The sequence below is a fragment of the Enhydra lutris genome, unplaced genomic scaffold, assembly GCF_002288905.1.
Source record: "Enhydra lutris kenyoni isolate GAN:26980312 unplaced genomic scaffold, ASM228890v2 scaffoldscaffold38, whole genome shotgun sequence".
NCBI lineage: Eukaryota > Metazoa > Chordata > Mammalia > Carnivora > Mustelidae > Enhydra > Enhydra lutris.
The window spans coordinates 7,456,097-7,480,280 of NW_019154122.1; the positions used below are offsets into that span (position 1 = coordinate 7,456,097).

The 24,184-nt window shown below is 54.0% G+C and overlaps 1 protein-coding gene across 5 annotated transcripts in view; it reads right to left on the minus strand.

Annotated features, from left to right (window-relative positions):
* Positions 1-291: 291 nt before the first annotated feature.
* Positions 292-24,184, minus strand: part of LOC111154660 (Rho guanine nucleotide exchange factor 10 like) — a 101,421-nt gene continuing 77,528 nt past the window's right edge. For all 5 annotated transcript variants that reach the window (XM_022514451.1, XM_022514450.1, XM_022514448.1 and 2 more), the window contains 3 exons: positions 9,460-9,634; positions 2,534-2,656; positions 292-1,336 (listed from right to left, as the gene is read on the minus strand). In XM_022514451.1, coding sequence (XP_022370159.1) covers positions 795-1,336; positions 2,534-2,656; positions 9,460-9,634 — 840 coding nt within the window. In that variant the 3' untranslated portion in view covers positions 292-794. The remainder of the gene's footprint in view (positions 1,337-2,533; positions 2,657-9,459; positions 9,635-24,184) is intronic.

Here is a 24,184-nt window from a genome sequence, read left to right on the forward strand (position 1 = left end):
CCAGGATGGCTGGCACGCAGCTCGTGGCTGGGGCTCTTCGAGACACACTGGAGAAGCACCTGTGGGATCAGGAACCGAATCTGTGACTTCATTTCCTTTTCTTTAATTACAAAAGTAGAAAACGACAGGTGGCCAAAGGCAAGGGCGTCACACAGCTCCTTCTAGGGCCTGTGCCGCTGGGTGAGGTCTCCCTGGTGCTCCCGCTTCCTGAACAGACCCGTCGCCGGACAGCTGTCGCTTCCCCATCACATCTCAGAAGACAGAAAGTCAACCCAAGAGCTCACGTTATTCTCGTCTTTTATTCCAGCATCTCCCAGAGCTCCAATATGTACAGACCTCATTTATACACATATTATACACCGTATGTATGTACGTATTTATACATGTCCACACAGCAGCCCACGCGCTCACAGACACTCCCGCGCGCACGCCCTTCCCGGAGCCCCACTCGACCGCATGAAAGGGGCTGGCCTTGCCAGGCAGTCTCGAGGTTTTGTGTTTTTTCTTTCTTTTTTTTTTTTTTTTTGCTTTTAAAAAGAAGGCCATTTCCTCCAGAGGGATCCTCTCCCCAAACCCAGACTCCTTCCCTGAACACTCTGAAATATTCTTTTTTTAAAAAAAAGGAAGAAATTCTCCTCTGCCAAGGTAGTTCCAGGAGACGGAGGCCCATCCTTGCTGTCCCTGGAAGGCGAGTCTACCCGGTCCTGCCGGCAGGGGGGCCCAGAAGGCAGGAGGGGCCTCCAGCAGCCCAGAGTCCCCTGCAGCCTGTGGCCATGTGCCCGCCCGGCCAAGGGCTATAGCGTCAAGGGCACCTGCCAGATGAGGAGGGCGCTGTCCGTCTCCCCGCACGGGGCCGGCCTCCCGCTGCCCCCCGGAGGGGTGCTGCCGAAGTTACGGTAGCCCTGCCCCCCCGAGATGATGGCCACGGAGCAGATCTCCTTGCGGTGGGCGTCGCGGGTGCAGGGCCGGCTGCGCACCCAGACATCGGGGTCGTCGGCCATCTCGTAGATGGAGCCGTCCTCCTCGCTGTGCTCCAGGGCCGAGGCGTCGGCCGGCGCCGGCTCCCGCACGGACAGCAGCGGGCCCGGCAGGTGTGCGGTGGAGCGCAGGCGGTACTGCAGGAGGACGCCCTTCTTGCGGGTCAGCTCTCGGCCCACGTGGCTCGCCGGTGTGGGTGTGGGCTCGGGCGCTGGCCCATCCGGCTTGTCCTCCTCTGCCTGTGGCCCCTCGGCCTCCTCCTGGTCGCTCCGCAGGATGTCAGGGGCCAAGATGCTGGTAGCCACGGCCAGGAAGGCCACAGGCCCGCAGTGACCGTTGAGCGAGACCATGCCTTTCCCTGGATGAAAGGAACGGGGAGAAGGGGCCCAAAGACCCAGGGCTTGATAGGAGGCACCCCACCTCTCTCAGAGAACTTTCTGGCTGGTGGTTATTGTTTTGGAACATTTGTCAGAACGTTCCAGAAGGCCTTGGGTCTGGAGAAGGGCTCTCCCACACTCTAGGGCTACTTGCTGTGCAGGGGTGGGACAGGGAACAGGAGTGACCTTATGAACCACTGGGGGGACCGTCAGTGTGACAGCGCCCACGGCCCCTGCCTACACCAGCTGCACGTCTGCGCGCCCTCGCTCGAGCCATTGACCTTGCCCGCAGAACCTTCCCCAGCCACCTGATGCTATACCCCATCCCCTAAAGCCCAATTCGGGCTCCTCCACAGCACATCCTTCTTGACTCCGCCCACAGCCTGCCCAGCTCCCCGGTCTCTGGGCCCCGAGGTACCAGAACACCCGCTCTCCTAGCACCTGCCCCCCCACAAGCCGGACCTTGGCCGCCTCCAGCAGACAGTCAGCACTGGGGGACATGGTCTCTGCCTGATGCCTCCCTACCACCCAAGGACCAACACCATGGGGAACCAAATGACCTGTGTGATGAAAACAGGGGACTTTGGGATTTAGGAAGAGGGGATGCTCCTGTTCTGGCTGGGCGGGACCTCCCCAGGGCTTTCCCCTCCCACCCTGCCCACCCCAGCCCTGCAGCTGGAGGAGACCCCTTGCTCATCACTCTCGGGGCAGAGGCAGAGAGGGGCCCAGGGTTCTGGGTCCTCCCCGATCCCGCCCTTGTTCTCCTGGCCCTAGCACCACCCATCAGGGCAGACCTCCTGCTGCTCCGTAGGAACACATCTGCATGCAGACCCCGTCCCCAGGAGCCTTGTTATGTCGGTCTCTGGAACCTGGACATTTTGAAGCTGCTATGGGGAGGGAACAGGAGGGGCCCAGCCATTAGTCAGGGGCCTCCACCAATCCTGAAGCCACTTGACCCACACACGCTATTGTGCCTATTGGCCAGATTGGAAAACTGAGACCCAGAGAGCAGCTAGGAGACCTTGGGGTGGGGTGACATAACTCCACTATGCCACAGGGCCTCCTGTGATGACAGGGGACACTGGAGAATGATCCCCACGTCAGAAGAGAGCGTAAACCTCTGGGCACAAGGCTCCCCCTCCCCGGCCATCTGCAGCTGACCAGTTCTGGAGCCTCACCTGTGATCTTGGGGATGCCTTCCAGCCGAGGCACAGGCAACAAGACGATGACACCCTGGTCAGTGCCTACCCAGAGCAGACCCTGGCAGATCAGGAGGCTGGTGACACACAGATGCTTCTGGCCTGTGGAGAGAGAAGCCAGCATGAGCTGCGCCCCTCCTGGGAGGATGGCAGTGGGTTCTGGGGGCTTCAGGGTGAGGCAGGGGCATGGTCTGTCTCCTCCCGTGAGACAAGCAGGAAGCTGGATGGGGCTGTGGTTAGGACGCGGGCTTGACAGGCTAACCTGGCTGGGGTCCGGCCCTTGCAGCCCCGAGCCTCAGTTCCCACCCGGATATAGTGGGGCTGTGTGAGGACGGGAGGGGGTAGCGCCATAGAGCCCAGTGCTGGCCCATGGGGGCGCTCCACAGGGGGCACGGCTTTGAGGGTGAAGGAGATGCAGACACACAGGGCGGGGGCCACTGTGGATACAAGCAGCGGGATGGGAGGGCTGGCCCTTCGGTTTCCAGTGCAGGCTTGCCGTCCTGCCCACGTGGGTCCTGCCCCGGGGTGAAGGCCGAGTGCCCCAGCAGCTCCCGGCCCCCCGCCAGTGCTGCGGACGACTCCACACCAGGAGCGGGCAGGCTGCTGATGTCGGTCCACATTAGCTCTTGTCTGGCTCTGCCCCTGCTGCTGTCTCTTCATTTTAGCGAGATGGGCAGTGGCAGGGAGAGCGCTGGGGTCCCTCCACTCTTTACAGGGGTGGGGGGGGGTGGCACACGGTGTGGGCTCCAGGGCCCGGTGCTACCACTTCCCAGCTATGCGACCCAGGCCAGTCCCTAAGCCTCTCTCTGCCATTTCCTCAGCAGCACAAGGGGATGGTGATGCTCTTCCACAGCCTCGTCCCGAGGATTACATGAGTCAATGAGTGAACGTAAACCACTGAACCCCATGCCTGGGCCACGGCACGCACAGACAGGCATCACCGGCCACTACTACTGCTGTCCTATTGTTAACAGTTCTGGGCAAGGGGAAGGGGCAGGAGCGAGGGCCTGTTCGCAGGAGCGATCCCTTTCTGAAGGGCTGAATCCGTCTGCCCCCCCACAAGGGGCTCACGCCTCCCTGAAAGGAAATTCACATCCACGCCACGGGATGTGTGAAACGAAGCCTGGAGCGGCAGCCACCAAACTGGGCAGGCATCCGCACCCCCGGCTGGGCTCACCGCACCCCCCACCCGGAGGTGAGCCCCTAAACTGCATTTCCAGCAAGTATGCAGGTGATGCAGCTGCTGCTGGTCCAGGGGCCGCACTTGGAGAAACGCTGCTTTGGACCATCTAAAGCACACGTACCCCTGCTCCGGTCTGACGGAAGCCTCGTGACGGCTGGGAGATGTGCAGGACAGGAGCGGTGTGCCCATTTTCCAGAGGCGGATACTAAGGTCCAAAGCGGTCATCCAGCTGGCGGGCGCAGGGTGGGAGCTGAGCTCCCAGGCGCCAATGACCGTCTACACTGCGGCCGCCTCTCTACTCTTGAGCAAATGACTGCAGTTCCTCACAGGTGGGGTATGGGCTTTCTCCAAACAGAACGGGGGGCTCCCCAGGGTTACCATGTTGGGGTTCACATAGCAGTGTCCATCACAGTGTGCTCTCCCACCACTGACCCGTTCGCCCGGCACCCCGGAACATCCCAGGGCCTCCTGGGCGCGGGACTGGGCACCCAGGGCTGCAGGCACGGCAGGAGCCGCACACAGTTCAGCTTGGGGAGCAAACACTCTAGGACTCTTCGTGGTGATGGAAATTTTACCGACCACGTGGCTCAGTTCTGCAGCCATTAGCCACACGTGGCTAGTGAGCACAGGGAAGTGTGGCTGGTGGACGGAGGCACTGAACGTTTCGTGTCATTCAGTTTTCACTGTAGTAGTGGCTATTGCATTAACCCCGTCCGGAGAGGGAAAAGGGGAAGTGAAAATGTAAACAAGGAACATAAACACCAGGAAGAGAATTCAAATGGGGGATGGGGCAGGGAGTGGGCAGAAGGATTCCCAAGTATCCTGCCTCACCCTGCCTTCTGGAAGGATGGGGTAGCAGGTGTGGGGGTGTGAGGTCTGGAGGGCAAGGAAGATGCAGCCACGCCAGGTCACAGCTATGGACTGGGGCACAGCACATGCAAAGGCCCCGGGGCAAGAATGAGTGGGTGGCAGGAGCAGACTATAGCCAGCCCAGCTTGGGGATGGGAGCAGATTCCAGACAGCTAGAGAGCAGGTGGAGCAGGGTAAGGAGCAGACTGTTCACTCTGAGCAAGGTGAGAAGCTACTGGAGGGTCTGAGCCGAGGAGTGGGTGACCCGGTTTGGAGGAGCACTTTAGCCACAGCGTGGTGGAGAGCAGGAAGGGAGGGATCAAGCAGACCAGCCAGGCAGAGACGGTGGTGGCGAGACACCCTGGTGTCCTGGAAGAAGATGAGAAGCCGGCGCATTCGAGATCCATTTTGAAGCTGAAGATGGACAGACCCACTGACAGACCCGAGTGGGTAGGGAGAGGGGACAGGGATCAAGGTGTTCTGTCTCGAGCAGCTGGGTGCATGGCAGTGCCTCGGACCCAGATGGGGGAGCAGGCCTGGGAGGAAGGCCACATTGTTGCCTAAATGTGCAGCTTGAGACGCACATGCAAGTGACGGCAGGCGGTAGGACAGATGCTCCAGGCAACAGGGCCCAAACTCAGAGAACCCTCTTCGCGGGCCTGAACCAGTGTGGGGCTGCAAACCTGGCCAGAATAGCCAGGTCGTCTCTGGACAGCAAGGGCGATTTCACAAACAGGGTTGGGGGTCTGTGGAGCTGGGACTTGGCCCCACGCCTGAAGCCTCCAAGCGAGCCGAGCAGGCTGCAGGCCAGCACAGGTGCGCCCCGCCCTCCCGGAGCCCTTGCAGGCTGCCACCCGCCCCCTCCACCAACCTGGTTCCCTGCTGGGCTGGGTCAAGGTCTCTGTGGCCCCATCTCTCTCTCACTGCTGGCTCCCCAGAGGGAAGCCTGGTGAGGGCAGCCACGCACCTGCCCAGCTCACGAGGGAACGAGTACCAGGACAAACGGAGGTGAGCAGAAAAGTGACAAAGGACGCAGGTGTTGACGTTACATACTAGATGTGCAAGCTCACGAGCCGCTTTCTTTCTCTCCTCTGTCAGGGAGGATTAGGAACCGACCTCGTCGCGTTTTATGATTATTAGAATTATACATGTGTGTGTAATGCAGACACACAGTGGGCCCAGCTCTGAGCCCAGCGAGCACAATCAATGAAAAGAGGCTGTTGGGATAACGTCTGTGATTATGGAAAGGACCTGAGCTTGTGGCTTATCATCGGCTCCATCAGAGCCATAAACCCACAAAAATAATGAAGCCAAGAGAGCAAACAGGGGCACATTTTCATCTCGCTGCCTCACCTCCTTCTCCAGGACCCCCTGGGGCCATAAGCCCTGTGAGAGACCACTCCCCAGTGCCCCCGTGTCTCCCAGGCCCCCACTGGACAACCGAGACCCAGCCGACACCGAGGAGGGCAGCAGGCACCAGAACTGAGAAATGACTTCATCTGCAGACCTCGTTCTGAAGCCCTTCCTCTGCCTTGAGGAAAAGAGCAAGACACTCCACAAACAGTCCGAAAGAGAAAAAAAATTCTAATGGTGGATAAATATTTTATCACAGAGACTTAATGCGGCGGTGTTCAACTCACCCAAGCCATCTATCTGCAGACAGACAACTTTAAAAAGCTCAGGCTCCCGGAGAACATTTTATTAATGACCTGTCTAGTTAAGAGGAGGGGGGAGTTTGGGTTCAAAAATGCATTAATACCAGTCGGGTACATGAGTGGAAGAAAGGGGTCGGGGGAAGGAAGCGCGATAAATTTTTAACACGCCCTTAAAAAAATCCACACTTAGAAGAGGAACAAATTTATTACTAATTACGCAATTATTTCGTTTGGTGGTATGGGGGAAGAAAAAATACTTAAAAGCCTTTTTTAGAATATCTCTAATAAAGAATTGAAGGTTCCTGTCCTGTTGTCCTCCAGCCGGGGCACGGCATGGGGGGTGCAGAAGCCGCCCTCCCCTGAGGCAGCTCTGGTCCCGCTCCTCTCGGGCTGCAGGGGTCTTGGCCGGGCAGGTGTAGCTGACCAGGAACTGCCAGGCTTGGGGACGGGGGCCCAGGGCAATAACCCCTGGGGACCTCCAGGGAGGCCCTGCTCCTGGGGACCTCAGCCTCTGTCCCCAATGTGCCAGCCCGGGGAAGTCTAGTGAGTGAAAAGTGGCTTCTGTCTGCTGGACGTAGCAGGTGCAGCCGGAAGGACATGGATGGGACCGTGGGGCCAAGCAGCAAGATGTGGCCTACGGAGCAGGTGTACGGAGGGCCAGGGATGGCCACGAGGATGAGGATGGAGATGATGCTGGTGGTGTCACCCACCTGTCACCCACCAGGAATTGGGCCTCCCTCCAGCCAGGGACTGCAGGGCACTGTCCTTGCACTGCCTCAGATGGAGCCCAACCTCCCTGGGAGGCAGGGACCAGGGATCCCCAGGATTCCCCGTCACTGCCCATCATGGGGCTGGAGGGCTACAGAGCTAACCTGACTCCAGCTCTGATCTGTCCTATACCCCACAACCAAGCTCCCACTTGGATCTTGGCTCCTCCCTGTATAGATGGGGAAACTGAGGCCCGGGACCGGGAATGCTATACAGTAAGTCTGTGAGGCTGCAATTAGGGTGCTGGCTCTGGCCTCCTCGCCAGTGACCTCTGGTCATTTCACCTCCCGGGTCTCCATTTCCCTGTCTCGGACATAGTCATGAGGACAGCGGATGCCCTTCCTTCTTAAAGGGGAACGGCCAAGGACAAGGAAGCCCGTGGACGAGCAGATGCATTTGAAGCTGACACAGTAAAGCCACAGCCATGCGGAGGGGCTGCAATCGTGGACCCTCAGCCGGGTCTCCCCGCCAGTCCCGCCGCCGACCTCCGACCGTACAACAAATGGATCCTCTCTCTCCCCTCCCCTGCCCCGCAGAGATTTAAAAGGCCCACTTTTTTTGTTGTTCTGCTAGCCTGAAATAATTTAGCTATCAGCGTAAATGGAGATAGTTCTGTGATATAAAGAAATCTTTATTGTAGTTAAAATGGATTTACCTTGTATAATGGCTAAATACTGTGAAGTACAATGAAACTGAAGGAAGATGGAACAGGGGAGGGAAGGAAGAAAGGTTGGTTAGGAAGGAATAAGAAAAAGAGCAGGACGAGAGCCTTAACCCAGGTCCCACCGAGCCCACACAGCACATCCCAGAAAGCGCATTTATTCTCCTCACGCACCTGCCATGCTCCAAGCCTGGGCAAGGCATCTTCCCACGCCTGAAGGCATTTATCTGGTGCCAGGAACCACCTCTGGTCCCACAGAGGGACCACAGGCTGCTGGGGGCAGTGAGAGCCACCCGAGCCCTACAGTGGCCAAGCCGGGACTCTGGCCACCTCTGAAACCATCTCTCCCCCGTTCCCCACGGTAGGACTCTCAGGGGCCTCCCAGCCCTGCCTCTGGCCTGCCGCAGGACCACAGACAAGCCATGTTTTCCTGCTGAGCAAACCACAGCTTCCACATGTGTACAATGGGGACCACCCCCGCTCCGTGGGTTACCGTGAAGTGAGACCCCGTATCTGAAACCTTCGGGCCCAGCTCCATGCAGGGCTGGGCCAGGGTGTGCGGCAGATGGCCGTCACACTCGGTCACTGCCACCGCTGGTCTTGGGCTTAGTAACCGCCCAGCCCCATCACCACCAGTCCAGACTCGGGGACGCTACTGTGACTGGCCGGGAAGAAGCAGGACCCAGGGTGATCTCTGGGTCCCCTAGCTGGAGTCAGGGACCAGGCCTCTGGTGAGACAGAGGCCCCCAGAGTCCCTTAGGTTTTGGCTAATATGCCTGCCCTCGGCCCGGCCTCATAGGATGGGGAGATCAGTCCCCCAGCTCAGCACGTGGTCACCCTGGCCTCCACGTGGCCCATCTGCTGAGTCCTTGTAACAATTAGCTCCCCACCTGCCAGGCCAGCCCCATGTCCTCGCCCCAGGGCCCCTCAGCTCTCCCAGCTGCTGAACCTGGCCCAGTTTAGACAGGACACAGCCTCTGTATCTTTGCAAACCAGTCTGTCTGGTGGAAGTGGGGCCAAGCGCTAAAGCCGGCTGGGGTGGGAAGGGGCCCTGAGCAGGTGTCTGGCCTGGCTCCCTCCAGCGCAGCCAGCGGGCTCTGGGCAGCATCTTGGGCAGCAGATGGCAAGGGGGTTGCCTGGAGCCAATTCCACGGGGGCCTTGGGCCGACGTAGGGAGTAGCAGTGTTAGGTGGGCTCCGATCTCCCTCTTCTCCACTGAGTATCACCAATGGCTCAGCAGGAGGAAGCAAGGCCCCGAGGGGATGACATCCAAGCCCTTCACTCTGCTCCTGCCTCCAAACCCCAGCCAGCAAGCCAAGACAGTTGCCTTTCTTAGAAAACCTCTAAAGAAGGAAAGCTCCGGTCGGCCTTCTCTCTTCCCCCCGCTTTACAGTCTGTATGTGACATGAGGCAGAACTGGGATTCTGGACAGCCTGAGAAGTGGCAGGTGTGGACGGGCCTGGGTTCCCATCTAGTGTGACTTTCAGCAGCAGCCTGAATTGGGAGAGTCTGTTGAGCTCGGAACCTCACTTCCCGCGAGAAGGGAGACGGAAGAGTGATGACAGCAAGAGAGGTCTGGGAACGATAGCCCTGAGTTTGAATCCTGGCCTCACTGCCTCCTCTCTTGGAGGCCCAGTTTTCAAAGCTGGCCAGACATGGCCATGTGGGTTAACAACCCGGGCTGGCCAGGACGCAGCTCTGCCTGGCCACGGCAGGTGCTCCACGAAGGTCAGCTCCTCCCCTGGCCAGACCCAGGACAGCAGGGCACGAGGCCCAGCAGCAGACTCACCTGGCAGGAGGAAGGTGGTCCGGGTGGCGATGTTGATCTCCTGCAGATGCTCCAGCGTCTCGGTGTGGAAGAGGCGGATGGAGGAGCCAGAGGAGAAGGCCATCCAGACGCCGCTGCCCGCCTTCACCATGTGCGTCACACTCACGGTCTCATCCTGGTGCGCCTCGAAGCTTTGCTGGGGCACAGAGAGAAGGGTGTTGTCGCTGGGCTGGGCCCGCTGGCTGAGCCTCGGGGGGGCGGGCCAAGCTAATTCAGCCTTGGCCTGAACCAGGCTCAGAGCCAGAAGGGACTGTCAGGGGCCCAGCAGCGGTGTGCTGAAGACAAGTGTTTAACAACGGGGAGGGAATCCTGGTTTGTCATGTCGGCTGATTCCTGTGGTGTAAATACTTCTAAGGTGGCCCGTCGCCAGCTCTCCACAGGACACCACTGCACAAGGAGCTAGGAAAGCGACAGTACACAGCCAGCTCTCAGGAGCTGATGCACCAGGCTCTACCACACCCCGATGACACAAGGGAGAGTCAGCCGAAAGTCAATGCAACAGGACCGGCCAGCTTATGTACATTATCAGGAGTTACCAGTGCAACAAACAGAACGATCCGGGAAGGGAGGTGGGTAGTGGGAGTCAAATCCTAGCCTTTTCCAGCAGGGATGCACAACATAATGTCCAAAAATTGGTGAACCAAGAAACAGCAGGGAATTGGGTTCAGGATGGTGGAGTAACAAGATTCTGAACTCCCCTCCTCCCACGGACATGAAAATCTACACCCACTCGTGGAATAATTCCCTTGGAAAGGGACCTGAGAACTGAACGAACAGAGCCTCCGTGACCAAAGGTAAAAGGACAGCGTCAAGATGAGATGAGAGGCAGAGACACAGACTCCCCAGGGAGAAGCCCCGCCATGGCCCGTCACTATCGGGAGGGGTAGCAAAGGTACAGAACTCCCCTGAGGAATGAGGAATTCGAGTTCCAACCTCAGGCACCCCAACCCTTAGATCCTGTCCAGGATAGACGAGTCCCCCAAATGCCAGGTTTTGAAAATCAATGGGGATTACATCCAGGAACGCTAGAAAACTGAAGGGAAGAGAAAACTCATTCTTACGGGGCTTGCACAGACTCACTCAACCTGGAAGCCAGTCAAAAACACCAATTTGAAAAAAGCATACACCTCGGATGAAGAAGATACATTTACTCACAACCTTAAAGGGTCTGCCAGAGTGGCAGAAAACATCAGGGGCTCTCCCAGTGGGCTGAAGTTGGAGCCATTGGTAGGAGCATCTCAGTCCACCTTACTAACACAGGTATGGGTAGGCACCATTTTGGATTCTCCCTATAACCTGTGAGTGCCAGTGAGTGCACTCCACTGAGAGTCCTCTCCACCAATGTACCCCAGCAGCCACGGGCACACCCCTAGCCAGGCCAGGAGCCAGCCCCACTCACCAATGAGCCACAGCCACAGCCCCCCACAATAGGAGGGCACACACAGTCCACAAGGGGGACATCCCTTAAGCACCTGGCTCTGGTGACCAAGGAGATTGCAATTCTGGGCCCCATAGGTCAACCCCTATATAAAGCTATTCATTTAAGACTGGGAGAGGTTGGTGACTCACCTAATACACAGAAATAAACACAGAGCAAGGCAAAATGAAGAAATAGAGGAATATGTTACAAATTTAAAAACAAGACAAAACCTTAAAGAAAGAATTAAATGAAACAGAGATAAGCAATCCACCTGATAAAGAGTTCAAAGTGATGGTCATAAAGATGCTCCCTAAATTCAGGAGAAGAATGGGTGAACACAGTACGAACATCAGCAAAGAGACAGGAAAATAACAAACAGAAGTTATAACTGAACTGAAAAATAAACTAGTGGAGTCCAGTGGCAGACTGGATGAAACAGAACAAATCAGTGAGCTGGAAAACAGAGCAATGAAAAAACACCCAGACAGAGCAGCAAAATGAAAAAAGAATTAAGAAAAGTAAAGACATCTGAAGGGACCTTTGGAAAAACATCGAGTGAAGTGACATTCATGTCACAGGAACCCCTGAAGGAGAAGAGAGAGAGAAACGTCCAGAAAAGAAGAAATAATGACTGAAAACATCCCTAATCTGGGGAGGGAATCAGATATCTTGGTCTGAAAAACCCAGAGTTCTAAGCAAGATGAACCGAAAAGGATCCACACCAAGACATGTTGTAATTAAGATGGTAAAAGTTAAGGATAAAGAGAGACTCCAAAAAGGAACAAGAGAAAAACTTGTTATGTACAAGGGAAACCCCACTAGGCTATTAGCAGATTTCTCAGCAGAAACTTTCCAGGCCAAAAAGGAGGGGCATGACTCATTTAAAGTGCTGAAAGGAAAATCTTCCAACCAAGATTATCATTCAGAACTGAAGGAGAGATTAAGAGCTTTTCAGATAAGCAAAAGTTAAAGGAGTTCATCACCACTAAACCAGTCCTACCAGAAATGTTAAAGGGACGCTCCTTTTAGCTTAAAAGAAATGGCATTAATTACAAGTACAAAACATACAAAAGTAAAAATCTCACTGGAAAAGGTAAATATATAGCAAAGATAGTGAATCAATCACTTATAAAGCAACTGTAAAGATGAAAAGACATGACTGGTAAAATTACTAAAATCACAATAATTAGTTCAGAGAAGCACAAAATCAAAACATGTAAAATGTGTCATCAAAAATATAAAACATCAGGGGTGAGAAATAAAAGTTAAAGCTTTAGAATGTGTTTAAAGTTTAAAGACTGCTATTGTCATAGGAGATTTTATGTGAACCTCAAGGTTCACATAGGGAAAACTTATAGCAAATACACAAAAGAAAATGAGAAAGGAACCTAAACCTAATAGGAGAAAGCCATCAAACCACAAGGGAAGAGAGCAAGAGAAGAAAAGAACAGAGAGCAACTGCAAAAACAGCCAGAATGCAATTAACAAAATGGCAAGAAATATACACTCATCGATAATTACTTTAAATGTAAATGGACTAAAGGCTTTAGTCAAAAGCCATACAGTGGCTGAATGGATAAACACCAAGACCCATCTATACACTGCATACGAAAAACTGATGTCGAAGTAAGGACACCCGCAGGCTGAAAGCGAAGGGATAGGAAAGGATATTCCATGCAAATGGAAATAAAAAGAGCTGGGGTAGCAATATTTACACAAGATAGACCTGCGGACAAAGACTGTAATGGAAGGCAAACAGGAGAATGACACAATGATGAAGAGGTCAATCCAGAAAATGTAACTTTTCCTAATACATATGCATCCAACAGGGAGTACCAAAATACATAAAACAACTTTTAACACACCTAGAGGGAGAAATTGACAGCAATGCAATACTAGTAGAAGACTTTAATACCCCACTTTCATCAATGGATAGATCATCCAGACAACAACAAAGAATAAGGAAACATCGGCCTTAAATGACACATTAGACCAGATGGACTCAATGGATATTTACAGAACATTCCACCCAAAAGCAGCAGCAAACACATTCTTCTCAAGGGCACATGGAACATTCTCCAGGATAGATCACAGGTGGGGCACAAAAGAAGTCTCCACAAATTCAAGAAAACCGACATGTTATCAAGCACCTTTTCCAACCACAATGGTATAAAACCACAAATTAATCACAAGAAGAAAATGAGAAAAACCACAAAAATAGGAAGATTAAAAAACATGTTACCAGAAAACCAATGGGTCAAAAAAAGAATCAAAGAAGAAATACAAATACCTAGAGACAAATGAAAACAAAAATACAACACATCAAAATCAGAGGGAGAGGGGAGAGTAGAGGCGGTTCTAAGACAGAAGTCTGTAGCGATGCAGGCCGACCTCAAGAAACAGGAAAAAATCTCAAATAAACAATATAACTTTACACCTAAAGGAACTGGGGGAGGGGGGAGGGGGAAGAAACAGACCTCAAAATTAGTAGAAAGAAAATATTCGACTGGAACAGAAAAAAGTAAAATGGGGACTAAAAAGACAATATATAAGATTAATGAGGCCAGGAGCTGGTTCTTTGGAAAAAAAAAAAAAAACAAATTGACAAGCCTTAGCCAGACTAACCAAGGAAAAAAGAGAGAGGACTCATATAACTAAAATCAGAAATGAGAGGGGAGATGTGGGGCTCAAACCACAGAAACACAAGGGATCGTCAGGGACTTATGATGTGCTGACACCCTGAACAACCTGGAGAAAATGGGTTTCCTAGCCTAGAAAAAAAAAATAGATAAATTCCTAGAAACATATAAACTTCCAAGATTGGATCCTGAAGAAATAGAAAATCTGAACAGAATGATTACTGGAGCAAGGAGATTTTAACAGCAATCAGAAGCCTCCCGGCAAAGAAAAGGCCAGAACAAGGTAGCCTTGCTGGTGAACTCTACCAACATTCAAGGAAGATTTAACACCTGCCTTTCTCAAACTCCTCCCAAAAACTGAAGGGAGGGGAAGTTTTCCAACATAGTTTATAAAGCCTGTATCACCCCCTAATTGCCCTGATGCCAATTACTGGCCAGGAACACAGATGTAAAAATCCTCAATCAAATGTCAGCAAACTGAACCCAACAATATATTAAAAGGGTCATATGCCATGACCAAGGGGGATTTACTCCAGGGATACTAGGATGTTCGACATCTGCCAATCAATTAATGGGATAAAGCACATTAACAAAATGAAAGACAAAGATCATATGATCATCTCAGTAGATGCAGAAAAAGCATTTGACAAAATTCAATATCTGTCTGTGATGTCGAAAACCTCTCAAAGCAGAGTGGGTATAGAAGAAATGTACCTCAACATAATAAAGGATGTATGACAATCCTACAGTGAACACCACCCTCAAACGTGAGAAGCTAAAAGCTTTTCCTGTAATAACAGAAACAAGACAGGGAAGCCCACTCTCACCACTTTTATTCAACACAGTACTAGAAGCCCCAGTCACAACAATTAGGCAACAAGAGAAATAAAAGACATCCAAATCAGAAAGGAAGAAGTAAAACTGCCACTATTTGCAGAGAATATGATACTCTAAATAGAAAACCTTACAGAATACACCAGAAAACCACTACACCTAATAAATGAATTCAGTAAAGTTGCAAGATACGAAATCAATATACAGAACATTCACGGCATTTCTGTGCCTAATAACGATTCATCAGAGAGAGAAAATAAGAAAACGATCCCATTGACAATTATATCAAAAAGAATAAAACACCTAGGAATAAATTTAGCCAAGCAAGTGAAAGACTTGTACACTGGAAACTATGAGGCATTAATTAAAGAAATTAAAGAAGGCATGAATAGATGGAAAGATATTCTATGCTCATGGATTGGAAGAATATTATATAAAAATGTCCATCTGGGGCACCTGGGTGGCACAGTTGGTTAAGCGTCTGCCTTCGGCTCAAGTCAAGATTCCAGAGTCCTGGGATTGAGCCCTGTGTTGGGCTCCCTCCTCAGCATGGAGCCTCCTTCTTCCTCTCCTCCCTACCCGTACTCTCACTCGCTATCTTGCTATCTCTGTCTCTCAAAATAAACAAATAAATAAAAATATTAATCTTTAAAAAAAGTCCCTCCTACCCAAAGCAATCTACAAATTTAATGCAATCCCTATCAAAGTTCAAACACAGTTTGCAGGACTATAACAAATAATTCTAAAATTTGTACAGAACCACAAAAGATCCCAAATAGTCAAAACAATCTTGAAACAGTAAAACAATGCTGAAGGTATCGTGCTCCCTGATTTCAAACTACACTACAAAGCTATAATCAAGACAGTACAGCGTTGGTACAAAAGGAAACACACAGGTCAACAAAACAGAACTGAGAGCCCAGAAAGAAACCTACACCCATACAGACAATGTATCTATGCCAAAGGAGCTGAGGACACACAAAGGAGAAAGGACTGTCTCTTCAATAAACGGGGTTCTGGGAAAACTAGACAACCACATGCAAAAGAAAGAAACGGGACCTCTACTTTGCATCAGACACAAAAATGAACTCAAAATGTTTGAAAGACTTGAATGTAAGACCTGAAACTGTAAAATTCCCAGAAGAAAACAGGTAGGCTCCCTAGCATGGGTCTTAGTGACATCTTTGTGGATTTCACTCCAAAGGAAAGGGAAACAAAAGTAAAAATAAACAAGGGGGGCTAACAAGTTTCTGCACAGCAAGGGAACCCATCATCAAAACAAAAAGGCAACCTGCTGAACAGGAGAGGGGTTTGTATCCAAAATATATAAAGAAGACATACAACTCAACAAGAACAACAACAACAAAAATCCCAACAACCCAGTATCCAAAATATATAAAGAACACATACAACTCAACAAGAATAACAACAACAAAAATCCCAACAACCCAATTTTTAAAATGGACAGAGGATCTTAATAGACATATTTCCAGAGAAGACCTCCAGATGGCCAACAGACACCTGAGTAGACATTCAACATCATCAATTAGTCCGGGAAATATAAATCAAAACCACAGTGAGCTATCATCTCACACCTATTAGAACGGCTATCATCAAAAACACAAGAAATAAGCAGTGTTGGCAAGGATGTGGAGACAAGGGGACTCTCGTGCACCACTGTTGGGAATGCGCACGGGTACAGCCACTGTGGAAACCAGCATGGGGGTTCCTCAAAAAACTAAGAACAGAACTACACTATGACCCAGCCATTCCACTTGTGGGTGTTTATTCAAAGAATGTAACAGCTAATTCAGATACACACACCCCTATGCTCACTGAAGTATCGTTTACGATAGCCATGATACGGCAACAACCTACGTGTCCATCGGTTGCTGGACGGATAAAGAAGACGTGGTGTGTTGAGACCACGGAATACTACTCAGCCATAAGAACAATGGCATAAGCACTCTGCAACACAGATGGACCTACAAGGAAATACACTAAGCGAACTAAGTCAGAGGAAGACAAATATCGCAGTAGTTCACTCCTATTTGGAATCTAAAAAATCAAAACAAGCAAATGAACAAAATAAAACAAAAACAAACTCACAGATGCAGAGAACAGACGAGCACCTACCAGAGGGGAAGGAGTTTGGGGGTGTGGGCAGAAAGGGTCAGGGGTCAGCTGGGTGCTGCTGGATGGTAACCAGGCTTGGTAGCGCATACAGATGTCAAATTGTAACGTTGTACACCGCAAAGTTACAGAATTAAAATAATTATGGGATGTCAGGCACTGGTCATGTGGAGGGCCTCTCACTTGGACTCTGGGCTTGAATTTAAAAAAAAAAAAAAAAAGGAGAAAGAAACAGCAGAGCAGATTGGAGTCAGGAACAGAACAGGTGAGTTCTGTCCCAGGGAGCAGGGCTGGGTGGAGGAGTGGGAAGACCCTGCAGGAACAGGCACAGCGTGTGTGAGAAACAGAAAGGTGTCAGGGTGGGGTCCGGGGACAGACAGAGGGGGAAAGGTGGACAGGGCCAGAGCACCCCAGGCCGCTGCTGTCCACGGTGAAGGCTGACCAGCACTTAAGTGCCTCAGGGACTAGGCTGGTAAGTGACATGGGCCGGTTTACCCCTGAAGGATGGTCCCTCTGACAGCGGTGTGGCAGGGCCTGGAGGTGTGGGCATTGCGCAGGCTTAGGGAGTGATGGCTGGCCCCGACTCCCCTTGGCTCAGATCACCAAGAAGTTTCCCAGAGGGAAGGAAGCTGGCTGATGGGGGAGGGGGGGGTCTCCATGGGGAACCAGGCCCGTGACTGTGAGGCAGCCAACACAATGGCTTTTCCCAGCCAGTCCCTGGTGGCTGAGCTCTGCATGTGGCCTGGCGGGGGGCGGAGGGGTACAGGCTGATGGAGACAGGAAACTCAGGGGCCCAGCAACACCCTCTCCTCCCAGAGTGCCAGGCTGCTCTTGGGAGGCAGGGTTCTTTGGCACAGCTCACCCCCCACCGGGGGGACCCTGAGACGGGAGCCACAGCTCCCTCTCGCCCAGAAGTTCACCAAGGGCAGGGGTATGTTGTCTCCATCAAAGTGGGGCCTCCCCAGGGGTGAGGAGGGGGATCTCGTATGAGGTATGGCACATTCAGAGGATGAGGAGCTACTTGCTCCCTCAGACCGGGAACTCACACATGGCGCGGGCGGGGGCGGGGGTCCTGCTCCCCTTTCCTTAGCACCCCACCCCCACCCCAGTGAAGGCCCAGCCCTGGAGGCTCCGCCGTGAGTTTCTGGGATTTAAAGGGAGGCCAAGCCCCTCCCAGCCTCCACAAGCTGGGCCCAGTCCACCCAGTGCAAGGGGAGACAAGCAACCTCTATCCTCTGGGCCTTCGCCCCCAAGCCTGCTGCCCACAGCCTGGGTCATCCTGGCTTTGTTCTCCTTAGTCCTTCCAGGAAACCCTGCAGGGAGCGGGGAGCGGGGTGCAGCTTATCTCCCCAAACCAGCCGGCACTCAAGACAACATTCCTGCAGGCCCAGACCCAGGCAGAGCCCCAGGTCCCAACAGGATGCCTCCCAGCCTTGCCGGGAAAGGCCAGCAGGGGAGCCACCAAGCCCCATCACGGGTGAGCCACTGAGGCCAGACCTGACTTCCCATGGGGCCCGCCATCAACGAGCAGATGGACAAACGGGGGGGCAGCAGGTGGAAGGGGGCACACAACAGGATTTGTCTGCAGACTTTCCTCCAACGCGGCACACACACATGCACACAAATGCACACATGCATGCACACCAACAGGAAGGCGTGTGCGAGCTCGCCCCTGTGCGGCAAGATGCCCGCCCCACTCCAGGGGGAGGCTCAGAAGCACCTCCGGCCTCCGACAAGGCCAGACCGCACTGGAACCCAGAGGCCTCGAGCCGTGGAAAGCGGAACCGGAGTCTGCAGCCGCTCCGGCCTGCACGCCGCTGTCAGAATCCAGTTAAAAGCGAAGTCAGCAAACCCAGCCTCATTTCTCCAGGGACGTAACAAGTCTTCCCCCAGGCTTGGAGGGCTTTACACGAGGCCTGTGCAAACCTGCCAAGCCCTGTGGTACACGGGGAGGGGGGAAAGGGCGCAATGCGTGAGCAACAGCACGGCCGCTCCAGCCCCTCCCTCCTCCATGATCTCCCAGCTCCCCAGGACCCCTCCCCACGCCAGGAGCCTGTTCTTGGTGCCAGGTCCTGGGACTCCTGGTTGGGGCCTCCTGGGGGACACAGGGCAGAGTAGGCAGCCTGCGGGCAGCATGGGTCCCGCTAGTTCTGGGGGAGAGAGGCAGGCAGCAGGGACGCCCAGACCTTGCTGCCCGCAGGGCTCAGGGCTGGTTTCCCATTCCTCACCACGGACCCTACGGACACAATTCCACGATGTAGAGAAGTTACGCAGGACAGCCCTGCTACCCTTCCCAACTTAGGAGTGAAGAGTAATAATGTCTGCGACCGACTTTTAAATGGTGTAGCCAGCAAAGGGAGTGTGCGTATAATATGGGGGATTATGGCAGAATGCTAACAGTCGGTTAACTAGGTAGAGGATATTGGTGTGTTTATTGTACTACTCTTTCAACTTTACTGTGATTTGAAATTTCTTTAAATAATAAGTTAGGGGGGAGGAGACAATTTTTTTTTTAATTTAAAAATAAAAAAAAAATTTTTTTTAAAAAGCTGGCAGCCAGCGGAAAGGCCCTGGGTCTGACGCCCAGCTCCTGGCTCACTCTGGCCCCGTAACTGGCTCTCCTCGCTCACCTGTCAATGGGGCCAGGAGGCGAATCTGCCCTCTGGGGTCCCGGGAGGCTCCGTGGGCAGGGCTGGCCACCACCACAGCTCTGTGCACGCCATCTGCAGTGAGGAGCTGGTCAGGGAGCTGGGAAGAGACCGGGGATCCAGCACCAGCCCACCTGTCCCCCTTGCCCGGCTGCGGGCGTGTGCACCGAGGGTTTCAGGTGAGTGGCGCTGCTCCTAATTGTGCTGACACAGCCCAGCCTCCGTCGTACAGTATTTATGTGCCTCCAAGTGACGCTTCTGTGCTTGGTTTCTGTAAATTCCCAGGGTGAGCCACTCAGCACTCAAAGTCATTAGAGCTGAGAGGAGGCCAAGGAGCTGGGAAGCAGTGCTGGGGCGCTCAGGGCCGGCTGGGGGCTGACGGAGAAATAGCAGAAGGCTGGCACGGCTCCGGCCTGCTGGGTACCTACTGGGTGCCCGGCCCTCCCCACGCCACAGTATTTCCTCCTGCCTGAGACCTTTACGAGAGAAAAGGGGCCAAACCCTGAGCCCAGGTGGCACCGCAGGGCAGGGGCAGAGCTGGGCTTGGGCCTGACCCCCGGACTCCAAGCTCAGGACACTCCCCACCCCAGGCATCTCCTACCAGTGCCGCCACAGAGCCGGGGGTGGGGGGACACGCAGGGGGCCATGCTGCTTCCTGCTCGGTCCCCCGGGTGGGCTGCCTGGCCCAGAGATCGCCCACAGAGCCCGTGCCTGCCCCTTGGCTAGCCCCACCTCCGGGCCATGCCCCAGACGCCTGGGATGAGGGCACCACCCGCCTTCCTCATCAAACTGGTAGGTTTCAAGAGAGTGCGGGCTCACTCCGCCAGCCAGGGGACAGGTGGGGGTGGAGACACGGGGATGCCACTCCAAGCGGCTGCTCTGGGCAGGTGGGCAGGCGCAGTCTGTGGTTTAAGGCAATTGGTACAACTCCCTTCCCTTCTTTATCTATCTTACTCTTATCAACATTTCACAGCTGAGGAAACAAACAGAGAGGCTGAATGACACTCACAAAGTCACTGTGCAGGAAATGTACGCCAGGATTCCAACTGGTGACCAGCCAGTTTGCGGGGGGAGGCACGGTGGTAGCACCAGAAGTCGGACACCCCATCCTGAGCAAGCCGGGATGGACGGTCACCCTGGTGGGACACCACAGCCCACACCCAGTCTTCGAGTCACACACAGAGACACCTTTATGTGGGCTCCGTCCCAGGCTTCCACACCCTGTCTTTGAAGTCCAACCTGGTCACGACCAAGGGATCATGTGCCAGAAGCAGTGGGGTCCTTCCGGGGCATTTCTTGGGAGGGGGGACTTCAGATGTGACATCCACATCCACCTCTCACCAGCAAGTCAGTCAGCGGCTCTGGGGCTCAGCTGACTCAGCTCTAAAGTGGAGGGGGGAAGGTTACAAGAGACCTGACCTGGTGCTGGCCTCTTCCAGCTCAGGGCCACATGGGTACTGAAAAGGGACAGACAGATGGATGGCCCTGCCTGCTCCAAGAAGGAGAACCTGTTCCAAACTTTTAACAACCCATTTTGGAACTAAGTGCGAAATATTTGGCACCTTTGGTACATTCTTCTAGAAAGATGGTCTACCACTTTTGCCAACATCTCCAAAGAGCCTGAAAACCACCTTGCCCCCCCAAAAGTTAAAAATCCCCACACGACACCTGCTTGTCACTAAGCACATATGACCTCTTCCCACTGTTCTGGACTCCCCTTGGCCACAGCAGCAGAAGTGAGCAGGCTCGGCCAAGGTCGCTGTGCTGCCCTCCTGCTGAGGGTGTGAGGGGCGCCAGGAAGGCTCACGTCTCAGCTCCAGGCCCAGATCTGCACCCAAGACTGCTGGGTGGGGGAAGGGGAAGCTCGGGGATCAGGGAATGATTCCAGGCTTGACCCAGGTCTCCAGAGCCCGACTGGATGCTGTCAGCAGGATTCAAGCTACAGCCAGGGACTAAACGAGGTGAATATAATCGACCCATTTCCCCTCTCACTTGCACACACGTGCAGGTGCACACACACATTCACACACACAAGCTGTCCTCTCCCCCTGCGTCTGCTCATACCCTTTCTCACTGAACCTGCTCCAGGAAGCCTGGTTCCCGCCCCGCCACACTGTCACTCCTCTCCTGGGCTGCTGGGCTCAGTGGAAGGCATGTCTGCCCCACAGCAGAGCACCGGCGCAGGGGACATCTACTCTGGGTCAGGACTTGGGCTGGCCACTGTCTCACCCCACTGCCCTCTCTCCCCAGGTATCCAGGGGAGCCGACAGCTGGCCCTTTACCTCTGGCCATCCAAGCCCGACACGACGGACCCCAGGCTTCGGGACCGAGCACTGGAGTGAGAGGAGCTGGAGATCCCAGTTCCACCACCCGTGCCCCACGTGATCTTGACCAAGTCTTTCCTGGTAAAACAGCTGTGACACGTTGTGCTTCACATGCATCCAGCTGCTTAGCCGGGGGGCGGGGGGGGGGGGCCAGTTCTATAATTATCCCCATTTTACAGGTGGGGAAATGGAGGCACACCGTGGTGGAGCCAGGGGCCAAAGCCAGCCAGCCCAGCTCCCGAGCCCACACTGACCGCCACGCGAGCCCACTCAGACACGGGAACAGGACTGCTCCCTTACAGCTTCCAGCCCGGCAGACCCTCCCCCTGCCCGGCTGCCTGGCGTGAGATGACTGTCATGTAATGGTTTGAGTGTGGCAGACGCTGGTCTAAGCCCTCCCTGTGTGATCTCACTCAATCTGTGATGACACCTGGGGTATGGTCCTGGGCTCAGGCTCCCAGCCTCCCCTGTAGGAAGGCTCAGCCCAGGGCCTGGCGTTCAGGGGTCCATCCATGACCCTGTGTATCTTTGCCAGTTTCTGGGGGGCTGGGCAGCTGCTCCTAAGGTGTCCAACCTCCCCTCCCCCTGTAGCAGGGTTCAGAGGGGAGAGTGGCCACAGAGGAGTGGGGGGACATAGAAGAACTACACGGATGGAAGGACAGATTGACAGCCAGAGATGCTGGGGGGGGGGCAGGGGCTCCGAGGCCAAGGACTGCCACCTGTCGCTGTCACCTGCCCCTCCCTCACCTCCTGTCCCCCATCTGATCCCTCCACATCTTCCTCCATCTGCCTTCTCCCCACCACTTCCCTAGGCTCCTCCACGGCTTCACAGAACCTGCTCCCTAAGCCGACAGCTTCAAACCATTTGTTTTTACACCACGAAATCCTTTACCAACCTAAGTCTTCCAGGACAGGGGGAGACCAAATATGGGATACAGGGAAGCTCTGAGCTCATCCCGGTGCAGAGACAGGGGGCCTGGAGCCCTGCCCCTTAGGCAGCCCCAGCCCCCCCAGGGCCTCTGTCAACATACCTCCCTCCTCACAACCCCTAGACCCCTGGAGCAGAGCGGGACCCTGAGCCATGCCTGGCTCCTCAACACTCCCCCAGGAGGGGGCCCCACGGATCCCCCAAACCCCCCCACCCCCATCCTTCACAAGCTTCCTGAAAGGAAGGTCTTCTGAAAGTCTAACCTCAATTCTTCCTGCTGCTGGAAAACACTCCTTGTCTGAACCTCCTGGGAAGTCTCTGCAACCTTTAGACAATCAATGTCTCGAGTTTCACCTGCCAACTTTTCATTTTTAAGACATAATAGGATGACAGCAGCAGTGACACATACACTTACAAAAAATTAAGACAAAACTGTGGGACAGGAATGACTCCCTGCAGTGACAGGAGCCCTGCCCCGCTCGCCCAGGTGGCCCACATGCTGGGGCTCAGGCACCCCGAGGACTGGGTGAATCTTTCCGCCTTCACGCCAATTTGCATACCATTACCCAAGAAGCCTTGCGCCTAGATTTCGCTTTTGCAAATTCCCACCAGTTTTGTGTCATAAATAAGATAGAAGACAGAAAACTAATACAGCCCAGCGATGCATTATTCATGCCACGTCACACTGTTATGATAGATTTACAACAGCTAATACATGCAAACTAAGTTTGGGCACTAAACGTGAAAATTAAGGGTGGGGAAGGCGGCTCTATGTGGGGGCGGGCAGGGGGACTTCTGGGGGCTGCTGGTGTTCAGGAATCCAGGGAAGTTTCTTGTCAGGCATGCCTGATGACAATCTGCATCAGTGCCCGTATCGGAGGCCAGCGGCGGGACACCGAGGGTGTGGTGGCAGCGGGAGGTAGGGAGCAGAGCAAGGTGGGATTAGTGACAGCGTGCACTCCGGGAAGCAGGAAGCGTCCTTCCTGTGCTCTGCGCTGAGCTCTGAAGCAGATTAACAGCACACGCCCTGCCCAGATCTCCCCTCCCCGACCACCTCCTCCAGAGCCCACTCCCCGGAGGGAAACTGCCCATCACAGCCCTGCACTGAGCAGCCCCCGATGCACATCGGCCTGGTCAGCACCTGGGGTGCGCTGGGAGCCCACCAGGCGTGGTCCTGCCCTACACAGCCTCGGTGTAGTTAATCCGGTAACTGTCCCCAAAATGTCAACGTGCCGCTGTGGCCAGGGCTGAGAAGGAGCTCAGCACTGCAGTGGCGGGTCACGGGGCAGGGGGTGGGTGGGGGCGGTGTGACCCAGCACGTGTGGAGGAGGGGAGGTGGTCCAGACAGACTTGTCCGACAGCCAGGGGGAGCTGGGGTCTCATGAGACAGAGGTTGCCCCGATGAACCCTCGCCACAGCCCTGCGGGACAGGGGCTACCCCGTGCGAAAACACTGACACAACCTGCCCCATGTTCTGGCACTTTTCAGGCGACCTGTCCCCAATAAGTTTATTCTTTAATTAAGATGCGACAATCATCCCACAGCTGGCTTCCCCTCCAGCAATCGGTTAAAATGAACTCCGTAGGACTGGATTAGACTTTGAAGGTGCCAATCTAGATAATGAACACGAGGATGCGGTGTTGACACAGGCCCTGGCGAGCTACATTATTATTTAACAGGTCTCGCGGCTGCTCCACTGGGATCAAGGAGCCGAACAAGCCATTGGTGGGCAAGCGTCAAACCCGGAGACACACTGTGGG